Source organism: Rhinolophus hipposideros (assembly GCF_964194185.1).
Source record: "Rhinolophus hipposideros genome assembly, chromosome: 8".
Classification (NCBI taxonomy): Eukaryota; Metazoa; Chordata; class Mammalia; order Chiroptera; family Rhinolophidae; genus Rhinolophus; species Rhinolophus hipposideros.
The window spans coordinates 63,179,377-63,193,679 of record NC_138054.1 but is presented as its reverse complement, the minus strand read 5'-3'; the positions used below and the strand labels follow the sequence as shown (position 1 = coordinate 63,193,679).

General features: G+C 46.5%; 1 protein-coding gene across 5 annotated transcripts in view; it reads left to right on the top strand.

Annotated features, from left to right (window-relative positions):
- MAST2 (microtubule associated serine/threonine kinase 2) overlaps positions 1–14,303 on the top strand; it is a 179,002-nt gene that overhangs the window by 156,474 nt on the left and 8,225 nt on the right. For all 5 annotated transcript variants that reach the window (XM_081055906.1, XM_081055907.1, XM_081055905.1 and 2 more), the window contains 7 exons: positions 2,400–2,609; positions 7,288–7,389; positions 9,957–10,089; positions 10,892–10,953; positions 11,233–11,318; positions 11,759–11,967; positions 12,979–13,117. In XM_081055906.1, the coding sequence (XP_080912032.1) occupies positions 2,400–2,609; positions 7,288–7,389; positions 9,957–10,089; positions 10,892–10,953; positions 11,233–11,318; positions 11,759–11,967; positions 12,979–13,117 (941 nt within the window). The remainder of the gene's footprint in view (positions 1–2,399; positions 2,610–7,287; positions 7,390–9,956; positions 10,090–10,891; positions 10,954–11,232; positions 11,319–11,758; positions 11,968–12,978; positions 13,118–14,303) is intronic.

The window sequence follows — 14,303 nt, the reverse complement described above, 5'->3', positions numbered from 1 at the left end:
TAAGCCAGCCCCAATGGGAAGACGGGTGAGGGATGGAGTGCTGTTTCCAGAGGTAATAAAGAAGAGCAAAAAGGTACCAGGAGGAGAAGGAGGAGGATACAAACACGGGGCTTCCAGACTGCTGGGGAAGAGGAAGGCAGCAGGAGACGAGGAGTCTGGGGGTTGTAATTGCAGAGCTTCTACTTCTCCACTCCCCGGAGGGAGCGGTATCTAGAGCCAAGTATCAAAAAGGAATCCCTCCATATATTAGTCAGAAAGGAAAAACCTGGAGACCTTGTTTTTCACCGTGCACGTCGAGATCCATGGGTCAGGGTCCCCCCAGAGCAGGATTTGCCCTCTGAGAGCACCTTCATTCCATGCAGATTTCTTAAGCAGCGCCCCGTTACTGAGCACCAGAGCGTACACAAACAAGGGTCCACTGGACTGGCAGGAAGTTGGCCCGAGGGAGCAGTAAGGTGGGAGACAGATCTCAGAGTTGCTTACTCACATTTGGCTTTATGTTTTCGAACAGGAAAATGCTCAGGGAGGAAAGTAGATTACTGTCCTAAGTTAGTTGAGAAATAGTCATCACAACTCTGCAGTTTGGTCATAAACTTCCTTCTATGTGGAACTAGGACCTTGCTTGCTATTTGCATTTCTTTTTGTACACCATATGCCTATACACTCTGACCTGGCCTTCTAATGATAGGCCCTGTTCCTGCAGAACACAGCCAGCTCTGTCTGAGAGAACCAGAGAACTGATGTAGGCTCCCTTTCCATGACAACAAGAAACATGGAGTCACAGACTCTTTCTTCGTCCTCTGTTTAGACCTCCCCGGGTCTACATGTTCATCTGTATCGAGGGCATGCAGGATGTGGTTCCCTGCCCCTGTAGAGAGTATTCTTTTTTTAGACTCAGGTCCAGTCTCCTGGACACACATGGGTGGCCTAGGGAAATGGTGTAAAGCCCTTGTGCTTTCCCTCTTGGCCTTCACAGGGATGCACTGCGGTAAGGAAGAGCACAGATTCTGGAACCAGAAAGACTGGGTTCAAGTTTCTTTCTACCATTTACTAGCTATATGACCCTGGGCAGAGTATTTAACTTCTCTGAGTTTTATTTGCTTCACCTATAATTTAGGATAAGAGTGTCTCATAGGGAGTTTGTGAAGATTAATGAACACTAAACTTTTCTAACAATATCCAGGACATAGTAAGTATTAGCTATTATTTCTCAGTAAGTATTAGCTATTATTTCTCTGCTGCTCTGTGGTCTATGCTGTCCAGCCTTGGAGAATAAGAGCAAGAAAGAGGGGCAGAACAACCAGCTAGGAAATCCCTTTGTTATGCTCGGTCCTTTATAAAGAAGTTTGGGAGTGTGTAGTGTTTAGAAATGTATCTCACATGTTTCCTTCTCCTCCTCATATATTTTGTATTGTCATTCTAGCATTGCATGTTTGTGTTTTATTTGCATGTCTTCAAGTCATTCATGTAAGATGAACTATTTTGTTAGAGAAAATGTGTTAAAATCCTTTCCATTTCCTCTCCCCTCTCTAAATTGCCCCCCCCCACACACACACACACCATATACCATACACATATGAATGTGTGTAATATATGTGTATGGATAACACACACTGCAAATCAGAAATCGCCACCTGGTGGCAAAGGAGAAAAGGCCAAGCCCTAGATAGGCAGCTAGGAACTTAACTGATGTCTATTTGTCATTTTGACATGACTGTGCATTAGGTCCCCAAAAAGCTTCTGAGCCAGAGCCCCATTCTGCTCTGCTGGGGATCCAGCTGAGCAGGCGGGCTCACACCTTCAATAACCACTCTCTGCTTAGCTCACGGGGTTCTAAGGTCAAGGGATAAATCAGACTCTCTGACGTGAAGAAGTCTCCAGTCCAGAAGGTTAGAAACCATCAGTGACCGTGCACTGAGTCCCTACAGTCGGGAGGTCCGGGGGAAGCACGGAAGAGAGGAAACCATTTGCCCGAAGACTTCCCAGAGGAGAGATAGATGATGCTAAAAATGACATTAGAAGGAGTAATAGGAGTTTGCCAAGCAAGCTTGGCAGGGTGGAAAAGCTACATTGAAGGAACAGCATGAACAGACAGAGGCAGGAAACGGCCTAATAAATGAGGAGAACAACAAACACTTCAGTGTCCTTAGAGCAAAAAAGCGTACCCTTCAAGGAGTACAGGGAGGTAGACAAAGCCAGGTGAGAGAGGGCCTTGATTATAATGTTTTGACTTGACTTGAAGGTGATCTTTTCACGTCTCCAGTCATCAGGTTCCCCAAATGCAGCATCAGGATCCAGGATCACAGAGCCCATTGTCCTTAGGCTATTACCAAGTCTTTAAGGCTTAGCTCCAGCTAAGCTGCAACTAGAAGTGTCACTTTTCCTGCTTTTATTTCCAGGCAACGGCACAAATGGAAGAGCGCCTGGCAGAGTTCATTTCCTCCAACACTCCAGACAGCGTGTTGCCCTTGGCAGATGGAGCCTTGAGCTTTATTCATCATCAGGTGATTGAGATGGCCCGAGACTGCCTGGATAAATCGCGGAGTGGCCTCATTACATCACAGTACTTCTACGAACTCCAAGAGAATTTAGAGAAACTTCTGCAAGATGTGAGTGTCCTTATGCGGAACTCTGGTGAATCCTCCATGCAATAGTGGTCTATGCTGCCCAGCCTTGGAGAATAAGCGTGAGAAAGAAGGGCAGAACAAACAGCTAGGAAATCCCTTGGTTATTACGTTATGTCCCAAGCGAAGGTTCAGGCGTCAATGATGATCCTATCTTCTCAGCCTGCTTGCCACCTCCTTGCTAGTGTGCAGGGCCCCCCTCCCAGGTGTGGTACTGATGGACTTGGGTTCCTCCTCAGTCCCCTGCATTACTGAGGAAGCCTACTTGGTGTCAAAAGAATTCAGTTCTGTGTGTCTTTTCATCTTCTAATTCTAAATACTCTGCCTGAGGCGCCAACATTGGTAGTATTTTTAAATATTTGACCTGGAGATTCATGACCCAAAGCCAAAAAGTGGCCCACAATGGCCATGGTGGGCTCTTCTAGTAGAAATACTGGTATAAGCAAGGCCTTCAGACTGTTTCCCCTCAGCCAAGGGAAAGCAGGCCCGAGGCTTGACTATGGGTTGATCTGTTTGCATGGTAAGAAGTTCTCTAGTGGGGACCTATGTGTTTAGAGACCAGATCCTTCCCAGTGTGAAAAGTCTCTGGGAAGCTAAAGGTAACTAATCCAGAGACAGTCGAGAGCAGAGCAGACACTGGGTTCTTAACCACTGCTCCATCCTCTGGTGCTTGCTTTCATCGGCCTCTCCAGTAAGGTGGGCAGGTACCTTCCCGCTCAGATCACAGTTGCCCCATATTATACCATTAGTACAGTTTAGGGGAGAAGACATGTGCCTGTGTCTTCAGGGCTCTTCATGTCACTGGAGTATTTCCCAGTCCGGACCCCCTTACCCCCAGACCCATGATCTTGCACTGGTGTAGTACCAACTGAGCTGAGAACTCAGGGCTAAATGATCAAACAGGACTTCAGTGCATTAGTCTAGAAATTAGGAGCAGGGAATTTTTTTTTTTTAATGTAGGAAGTAGGTGAATCTAGAGAAAAGATGACTAAAGATAATCATGATTATTGCAGTCAAATATTGGGAGATTTCTCAGATGTAATAGGTAGAAGATTGTTCTCTATCCTTAAAAGGCACACTAACCCAGTGGGCAAGAGTTATAGTGAGAAAGGTTTTGATTTAATACAGTAGTACCTTGGTTTTCGAACGTCTCCGTTGATGAACATTGCGGTTTACGAACGCCATAAACCCAGAAATAAATACTTCAGTTTTTTGAACACGCCTTGGAAGTCTAACATGTCACGCGGTTTCTGCTGAGTACAAGATCCTGAGGCCTAGCTGTTGGCTGTTTTCGAACATTTCAGAACTCAAATGGTCTTCCGGAATGGATTACGTTCGAAAACTGAGGTACCACTGTAGATGAAAAAGAACTTCCTTCTACCAAAATGTTGTTTTCTGATTTCAAAAGCATACTTAAATTCAAACATTGTATAAATATATATGAATATTGTATAAAGCCTCATGAAAGTCACTGGAAGCTGTTTCTATTCGACTTTCTAACAGTTCTCCAACAGTGGATAGAAATCAGGGATTGCTGCCTCAGGTAAAGGACCAATGTAGAGTGACTTCCAAGGTTGCTTGTACATCTAAAGTAATGTTCTGACATGCTGAAGTCAGAGCCCTGCCTAACCTTCAGGCATCTTCCCAGACTCATTGCTCCTGAGGGTCAGTTGTTTGGTGCAGAAGGAAGAGCACTGATTATGGAGCCATTCATCTGTTCCCTGATTTGCTAGGCCCTGGGAATGAGCCAGAAAGTTCAAGGCAGGTTTATAGCTCAAGGCATTTGCTGGTGACTGGGCTTACAGGCCCACTAACACATACAGTAAAAGTAACAGCTTCATTGTTGACGTACTGTGTGCCAGCCACTACCCTGAATGTTTCATGTGAACTATCTCACTACTGTTTATTATAGTGAGTGTGATGAATGAGCACCAGATAGAGGTCAGTTCTGAGCACAGAGGAGGAGGTAGTGACACCACATGGAGCGTTCAGGAAAAGTTGAGTCTTGATGAGTAGGTAGGAGTTCACTAGACGTGGGAAACAGTATAAACAACCTCTCTGAGGTGTAAGGAACTTGGTACATTCCAGGAATTGTAGATAAAGTGGTATGGCATGACCAGAGTGAAGAATTCCTGTGGGGGAAAGTTGTTAGATGAATTTGAAGAGTTGGGAGGGACAACTGTTGGATTTTCTAATGAAGGCAGTGGGGAATCACTGAATGGTTTTAAATTGAAAAATGGCATGGTAAGATTTACATTTAAAATTAATAAAGACATGCTAGACACTACATTATCTCATTTATCTAGTTTAATCTTCTCAACAACACTGGAAGGAAAGTATTGTTATTCTCTAAATCTGTAGATGAAGAAACTGACGCTCAAAGGAGCCCAAGGTAACTCATTTCTTAAGTAGCAGAGCTAGACCCCAAGCCCAAGGTGGTCTTATTGCAGACCTAAGATCGTACATTTTCAAGCCCTTCGTCAACAGCATTGACTGACATTGGCTACGTAAGAGGCACGATGCTAGGCTTAGCATGTGAGGGAAGAGAAAAAGAAGGCCCTACAGTAGCTGTAGAGACAAATTGTAAGACGACATGATAGTACTATGTGGTATGAGCAGCAGCTAGGAGAACAGAGAAAAGAGAGCAGTTACTTCTTGTTCTTGTGGGAGGAGGGGGCAAGGGACTTAGATGTGGCTTCACAGAGTTGATATTTGGGCTGTCTTAAAAGAATTAACGAGGTTTTACCAAGTACCCGGCCTCTATCTTCATTTTATAACCAACTTTTAAAATTTTTTTCCTATTTTATTTTATTTTTTTTAACATTTTTTTATTAGGTTCAGGTTTTATTATTACACCAAACAATATAATAGACATTTGTCATTTATATCCCTCACACAGTGATAACCTCCCTCCTCCATCCACTACCCCTCTGACATCGCATGCAGCCATTACATTTTTAAATGATCCTCATTTGCTGTTTTTCTTTCCTACAACCTATTCACTACTCTATCTTAAGCCTTCTACTTTCCCTTCCCACCATTTCACTAAAACTGTTTCAGGCAAAACTTACCAAGGAGCTGATTGGCTGACTGCCAAATCCTACGACCTCTTTCACTTCTCATCTTTCTTCACCTCTTTACAGAACTTTACACAATGAACACCTCTCCTTGATCTTTTTTTCTCCCCTGGTTGTCATGACACTGTTCTCACAAGTTCCTTCTCTGCCCACCTCTTAAATGCTGGCATTCCACTGGCACCCTCCTGAGCACCCATTCTCCTTCTCCTTTCTTCACACTTTCCCACTCCGTATCTTCAGTTGGCCTCCATGCTCCTAGGACTCCCATCTGTGGCTGCTTCCCTCCTCTTCCCCTGGGCTCCAGATCAGTGTCCCAGCCGCATTTTGGACTCCTCCACTTTGACTCCCGAGATTGGTTAGTGGCATGTAATAAAAAGCCAACTCAAGGTAGTTCAAACAGGAAAGGGAAACTAATTGTAAAGGAGGTGAGTCTTAAAGAATTAAAGACAAAAATGCAGCCAGGCCTTAGAAAGGGACCAGAACTCGTGAAAGCCCAAGAAGCATTCATTCTCTTCTCTGATCTCTATTTTTCTGTGCTTTTATTTCTCTATCTCTGTGGTAGATATGACTATCCTTTTTCACTCAAGAGTAGGTTATATGGTTCTGCCACACTGATTGTAACAGTTGTCTTTCCGTCCATTTTTAAATTCCTAGGAAAGTAATCCATACTAATCAGTTATTGGAGGGGGCAGAAAACCACACAATGCAAATGTGTCTCCCAGAAGTCAGAGCCGTTTCCATAAAAAAAGAGAAAGGCTCCTGGGCTGAGCAGATACCCAAGAAAGTACCTAGTGTAGGTACCACAAAACATTTAAATACAAAACAGAGTTTATCTTTCCCACCTGTCTGCTTTTTCTCTAAAACCAAATGTAATAGGGTCTCTACCTATCCTCACCTAAACTGTTTATCTTATATTTCCTATTTCATTTATGGGTTCACTTAAAATTTCCTTAAAAATGTAGTTGCAGCTACTTTCTGTTCTTGCTTCTTCCACCCTCAGGTCTATTCACTCATCTACCTATGAAACCGTAGATGGAATGGCCCCAGCCCATTTCTTTCCATTCTTGCTACCTGGATTTATGCCTTTTTCATCTACACTATTGCAATAGTCTGTTAATGGGTTTTCCTGCTTTTAGACTTGCCCTCTTTAGTGCACCATGCACACTCCAGCCAGAGTGGTCTTTCTAAAACACCTGTCTGGTCACATCACTCTTCTGTTTGGAGGTCTTTCTATTTCTAACAGACTGTCTGAAGTAGAAAGTAAACATCAGTGAAGGCTCCATTGAGAGCTTCCCCTTGGGCTGCGGCCTGGAGGGAAATGAAGCTTGTTGGATGGAGGACCAGATAAAGCAGTGTGTCTGTGTGACATTCCTTGGTGTCATGTAGTGTTCTAATACTCACATGTATTCTGATGAGCAGCCTGCTCCCTCTCAGAGCCTACTGGCCTTTTCTAAGTTCTTCACTTAGCAGAACAGTCCATACCACCGAATTATTTTTCCCTATAGTAGCTCTGCCCAGCCCAGTTCTGCTTAGCTCACCCACACTGGGCCACTGGATTACTTAAGCGACCTCTGTCTTCTCTACAGGCTCATGAGCGTTCAGAGAGTTCAGAAGTGGCTTTTGTAATGCAGCTGGTGAAAAAGCTGATGATTGTCATTGCTCGCCCAGCTCGTCTCCTGGAATGCCTGGTGAGTAAACTCTCGGAAGGTGATTGATTGGGGGTTTGGGGGTGGTAGAGAGGTGGGAATGGGGGCGATAAAGGAAGTATTTTGTTAATAGCAAAACTGGTGGCACCAATTGCCATTTCTGCTCCTGAAGTCCTTGTTTAAATATGATGTGCAAACATTGGGGGACCAATGAGTTCCTGTGAGGAAAACTGGATAGTCCTGAGGGGTGTGGCGGGGAGAGAGATTAGTCTGGGCCACCCCCACACTAAGCAGGCCCCGGGTCAGGGGGGCCTTAGGAGTGAAAAGCACAGGCAAGTTTTGTTTGCTCAAGTTGAATCCTTCATTTAATCAGTCAGCACCACTTTACCGAGTACCTTCATGCTAGACACTGGAGATACAGACATAAATACAAGAGTCCCTGATGCTAAGATGCTTCCTCTGTCGTGGAGTTAAAGTGTCTTTAGTACCTTAAATATAAGGCCTGAAGACATGTAAATAATAATTACAGTATTGCAAGATGTGTCGCACCTGAGGTGAGCACAAGGGAACATGGTGAAGGAAGTGCTCCAGTCCTCCTTGGGATAGATGTTCAGTGAAAGAGCCCTGGGGGGCCTGAAGCTTGTTCAGCAACTTGTAAGATGATTATGAGTTTGGGAGGCAAGGCGCATGGGAAAGGGCACTCAGTGGAGCACAGGGTGTGTTTGAAGAATTGGCGAGGGATTAACCTGGCGAGGGTAGGCCATGGCAAGGCCACGAGTGTTGGACTCTTGGCTCAGGAGTTTGCATTTATCCTTAAGGCCACTTTAAGCCATCAGAAAGTTTTGGTAAGAATGTGATAGTCAGATTTACTTTTTTAAACCAAGCTTCTTAAGGTGTAATTTACATACAATAAAACATATCCCTTTTGAGTATACAGGTCAGTGAGTTTTAACCTGTATAACCACTGCCCCAGTTGAGATAGAGAACATTTCTTTCACCTCAAAAAGTTCCCTGTGCCCCTTTGCAATCAGTCCCTTTCTCCTTCCACTCCCAGGCAACCACTTATCTGCTCTTTCACTGTGGATAAGTTTGCCTTTCGTACAGTTTTATATAAATGAAATCATATAGTATATTCTGACTTCTTTCAGCATGAGTTTTTTAAGATTCATGCATGTGGTTGCATGGATCTGTAATTGGTTCCCGTTTATTTCTGAGTAATTAATATTCCATCAGATTTACTATAAGTAAGATTACTCTGGCTGCAACATAGATAGTGAATTGGAGGAGAGGGCGGGATAAGCCAGGGAAATCCATGCAGGGTCACTTAAAGCAATTCAAGTGAGAGACAGGAGTGGCCTGAACTGGGACAGTGGGACAGAGAAGAAGGGGAGGAATTAATGAAGTAGACATTCTGATACAGGGACTGAGGAAGGTGTAAAGTTAAAAGGACTTCCACGTCTGGCTTAGATTATATCCAGATAGGTAGCGGTATAGTTCTCCAAAAAGTGAGGCCAGAGCAGAAGAAAGCGGTGGAGGGTGCTGCTGATGCAGGCTTCCCTCAAGAACATGAAGTCTGTGGTTCAGCAGGGGCTGCAGTCAGACCTGGTTTTGAATGCTTTGTGTTCCTTCCAACCTCTGTGCCCATGGACAAGCCAGTGCATCACTGTGAGCCTTCATTCCCTCTCCAAGGTCACAGAGGTGTTAGCAGGGTTTCCGCCCTGACTGAGGCACTTAGGAGGCACTCAGTATATGGGACCCTCATTATTATGTGCTCCGTGCAGACAAGGACGGCTGTGCTCTGGTCCCCTTGTCTCTCCAGCTGCTAGCACACAGGAGACGCTCAGTAACTAGCTGAAGGCAGGCATGCACCACCTGGGCTGTGATCCGTAACTGAGAGTGTGCCGGGACTGCTCCTGCGGACTGGGTGTGTAAACACACCTGACAGTACATCTGGCTGGTAGAAGGCTTTGGACCAGGTGAAGAGGCTGAGCTCTTTTGAAAGCAAAAACTCTGGTTCTTTTTTGTTTTCCTTTCTTCTGCCTCCCACTACCACCACCTCTGCCCCCACTCCGGTTCAAGCCGTTGTTTCCCAGTCTAGTTGTATAGGACACAGCTCCCTGGAGCGCTAAGGCAGTTGGTTGCCAGCAGCTCACGGCAGCTCTTGCCCATTCACGATGGCTGCCGGCCACTCACAGCACCACTCAGCAGCCCAGGTCAGCCCAGCTCCAGGGAGAGCTATTGTTCACAATCTTAGCTGTAGAGGGCGCATCTTACTGGCCCACATGGGAATCGAACCAGCGGACTTTGTCGTTAGGAGCACGGAGCTCCAACCACCTGAGCCACCGGGCTGGCCCCAAAACTCTGGTTTTTATTGCTGGGAAGACAGCTATGCTTAGAACATCCAATCTGGAGCTGACCTGTCAGACAGCTCTGTCCCCATTTGCATGATCCCTGAATCATGATGTTTCTGGGTATTCAAGGGTAGGGATGACCCATCACAAAGGGAAAGTCTTCTTGTTCATCCTACGCTGGGTATATGGTATAAAATCAAAGGCCAGCGGCCTCCACTTGTAGCTTTCACCACTGACTACCTCTCTCCCCTGGTACAGGAGTTTGACCCTGAAGAGTTCTACCATCTGTTAGAAGCAGCTGAGGGCCACGCCAAAGAGGGACAAGGGATTAAATGTGACATTCCCCGCTACATCATTAGCCAACTGGGCCTCACACGGGATCCCCTAGAGGGTGAGCATGCTACCTGGTGGCTGCAAAGAGGCCACCAAGCTCTTAGAGCAGGGAAACCCCTGGAGAAGAGGATCTAAGGATTGGACAAGGACATGGCACAGCATCGGGGGCCTTAGGGCTATAGTGGGAACCCTGTCTTCTCTGTCATTAAAAAAGCCCCTCCTTTGGAATTGTTCACTTCTGCCTGACACAACTCGATCTGGATTGCCTTGGGCCCCACTGGATTGGATTTAGAGCCTAAGGTCAAAAAAACTCAACAACAAAAGGACCACAATCACATTTTCAAACAAGGCCATCTCCTCTGCATGCTCGCCTCTCCTGCTGCTTCTTACAAGTCGTGTCCTGACTCAGGGTTTCAGAAGATGGTCTCCATTCTTTGGGGCTTGACACTGAGCCAGTGCGTGAACCGTGGGCTTCCCCGTCCCTGGTCTATCCTTCCCTGCTTCCATGCAGCCCAGCCCCATCCAGCAAAGCCAAGTCTTGGCCAAGTGGACTGATAGCCCAGTTTGGGGCCCTGTTTTTCAGGAGTTGTCCCAAATTTGAGGGAAGCTTTATAGAATTTGCCAGGCCCTATAAATGACACTGGATTTTTAGAAATAGGAGTGGCAATATTATTTGGCAAACAAGTCCAAAAGCTGTGACTATAGAGGAGAGCGGCACAGGACCAGATTTGCATCCCAGACTGATGCAGAAAGCATTAATGCCTGTCCTACATGCACCTGTCATGTGATAATGAGTGGACTGCTGAGATGCCTGACAGTGCCATGCACACATTTCTCCTGTGTCCTTGCTTTGTTTCTAGAAATGGCCCAGTTGAGCAGCTATGACAGTCCTGATACTCCAGAGACAGATGATTCAGTCGAGGTAAAGATCCTGAGCTTCTGCCCCAATCCTGGAGCCTGAGTCCTGTGAAGCAAAGGGCCATGAGTTCTCTTGAAGAGAACATCTGAAGGAGGAGGCGGGTGTGAGTGTGTGTGTGTGGGGGGTGCGTACACTGCTTGAAAAGTCATTCAGCTCCTGGGGAAGGAAGGGCAGGAGCCTGCAGCAGAGCTAAGAGCTGAGCTGATGCTGGGGCCACGGCTTCCCTAAGCACATGGTCTCTGAGAACCATGCCTGCTTCCTGCCTTTTCCCTTGCCTTCCAGGGCCGTGGGGCATCTCTGACATCTAAAAAGACACCCTGTGAAGAGGACTTCGAAACCATTAAGCTCATCAGCAATGGCGCCTACGGGTAAAGGCAGGGCTCAGGGTGTGGCCTGGACTGGAGCTAAGTTAGCTGTTGGGCTCTTCCTTCTAGAAGTATGTGATGCCCAGTCATCTGGGCAGCAGGTGCCAGGATGAGCATCTCTCCTTCCCCGAAACCTCCTAGAGAGTCAAGAGTTCAGTTTCCTCTGATACCTGAGGATTGTTTCTTTCCCAGGCGATTTCCACTCCTCTTGGTAGCACTCCTCTCACTGAGCTCTGGGCAAGGGTTGAGCTGTGTCCTCAAGACTTGTTATATCAGGAAATTGAGGAGCTCTGTGGGCAGGGGCCCAGATCCTTCTTATTAATAAGCATATCCCTGCTCCCTGTTCTGTGCATTTATAAGGTGTGAGGTGGGGGGCAGTTGGGCCACCCCAGCTCTGGATGATGGCGCTGAGGGTGCATGGACCGGAATGCACTGTTTCCCAGGGCTGTATTCCTGGTGCGGCACAAGTCCACCCGGCAGCGCTTTGCCATGAAGAAGATCAACAAGCAGAACCTGATCCTGCGGAACCAGATCCAGCAGGCCTTCGTGGAGCGTGACATACTGACTTTTGCCGAGAACCCCTTTGTGGTCAGCATGTTTTGCTCCTTTGAGACCAAGCGCCACCTCTGCATGGTGATGGAGTATGTTGAAGGTACTGGGGGAAAGGTGGTGGCCTGGCATGGAGACCAAGGCACAATCTGAGACTTAGCCCTTCGCTGGGACCAATAGCTTCGTATAGGGGTAAAGTCCAGGGCCCAGCTTCCCAGTCTTTGACACCGGTTTCTGCCTTAGGATCAGAGACACATTTGGCTGTGGTGGGCCCAAGGCTCCCTGCCCCTCACAGGGCGAGGGTTCTGCAGCAGCAGCTGCCCATGTCAGATGCAGTGAGAGGTACTCTGGGACAGGATGTATCAGCCTGGCAAACTATAGAATCCTGCACCCCAAAAGCACCAGGCAGGAACAAAGGAGGTAGCAGAGCCACAGAAGCCGAGGGTGGGATGCTGGGAGGATTTCATCTGGGCCCTCAGAAGAAAGGAAAGCCACTGCCTTGGTTGCTGGCTTGTGAAGGAGACACTACTACCTAAGGCCACACAAAGTGCTCTGGGATGGAGCAGAAGGTCACTGTGGGGCACAGTTCTGGAGAGGGGCAGCAGCTTGTCTAGTGGCCTTCCCTCTGCCCTTCTCACTGCTGCATATAGCTTCCAAAGATATGTTGTCTTAAGTCTTCAAGGTGAAGCTGAACAGAACTTTTAATTAGTGGGTGTATGCTGGGAGTTTACAATTTTACTTCACTGAAAAATTAAAGGTCAGCCAACAGGAAGGAAATAAATGAACAATACCGACGTCTCAGCCAGATGTGTTTACAATATACAGGATTCCATCCTAAAATAACTTAGTCTTATCCCTACAAGTCAACTTACAGGCATAGAGGCCTGGGTTCCTTCCCACTATACCCTAAACAATGGCCAAGACAGCCATTGACCTTACCTCCTGCTCCTCTCCTGTCTCCCACCCAGGCCAACAAGAGAGGGGCTAGAATCAGTCTCTAGCACCAGGGTCTTCCATGAGGCTCTCTCCTCTGGGACCTTACAGACTCTAAGCTTGGGACCATCTAGAACAGGGAACTGGATCCTTCCTTCATGGTGCTGTGGCCTTGTTGCAGGAGGAGACTGTGCCACCCTGCTGAAGAACATCGGGGCCCTGCCTGTGGACATGGTGCGTCTGTACTTCGCAGAAACTGTGCTAGCCCTGGAGTATTTGCACAACTATGGCATCGTGCACCGCGACCTCAAGCCTGACAAGTACGCCCACTATCTGTGTCCCTTGTCCAGGGTCACCCTCTTGAGTCTCTAGATAAATGGAGGCAGACATAGCCTATTTGAATCTGTACTGGGAAGCAATGTTCATGTGGGTTTCCATCTAGGCCTCGGGCTTTGTCTGCTCTGACCACCCCAATTGCAAAGACCATTGCCAACAAGGTCTGGCAGGGGTATTGTAAAGTTTTGGTGACATGTAAGATCACTGAGGAGTGCTACTCAAGAAACCAAGCAGGAACAAAAGAATCAACATACCTAATAGATGGCTAAAAAAGTGTTCTGATATTTACTGACTACTCTGTGCCAAGCACATTATTATGAACTATAAAATAGTCCCTAGCCTGTAAAACCTAAGTCTAGTGTGGTAGACAGAAATATCTGTGTATAGACTGCTTTTCAGAAGGATTAGTTGGAAAAAAGTGGGAAGAGCTTTTTAAGTCTAGGGAGTGGGATTTGCAAAGGCACATAGGTGTGAGAGAATGTGACCCATTCAGGAACTACAAATAGCACAATGCTGCTGAAGCTGAGATTGCTGGTCGCTTGGAGTAGTAATGGTGGAGTAGTAAGAGATAAGGCCAGAGGTTAGGCAGGGATTAGATCACCAGGGGTCTTTTTGTTAAGTTTGGGATTTATTTTAAAGGGTCCTAGAGAGTCTTTCAAAAGCCTATTAACCAAAGGTGTGGTAGAATGACACGCTTAGATTTTGGTTTTAGTTTAGGAAAATAAGTCACTGGACAGAGATGGTGAGACTATTGCAGTAGACTAGTCCAAAACAATGCCTGCACCAGAACAGTCAGGATGGAAAAGAGAGGGGTTAGTGTTGGGGAGCAGAAAGGAAATGATAAGGTTGGGGTGGGGGTGCAAAGAGAAGCGAGAGCTCAGAAGGTGTCTGGGATATCTTCCAGATTTCCAGCTTGGGACTGGGGCATGGTGATAAGCCTCTGTAGTGGAAAGTGGCTTTGACATGAGACAGACCTAAGTTCAAATGACCATTCGTTAACTGTGAGCTCCAGTCTGAATCTTCTGAGCCTCATGTTTGTCCTCTTTAAAATGGTGGTAATAATACCTCCTTTTGTTGTGTTAGTCACTATATAAGACCTTCCAGGAGCCAGAATGTTTTTTATAAATAATCAATAAAGCACTTATCACAGAGCTCAGTAGGTAACAGAGA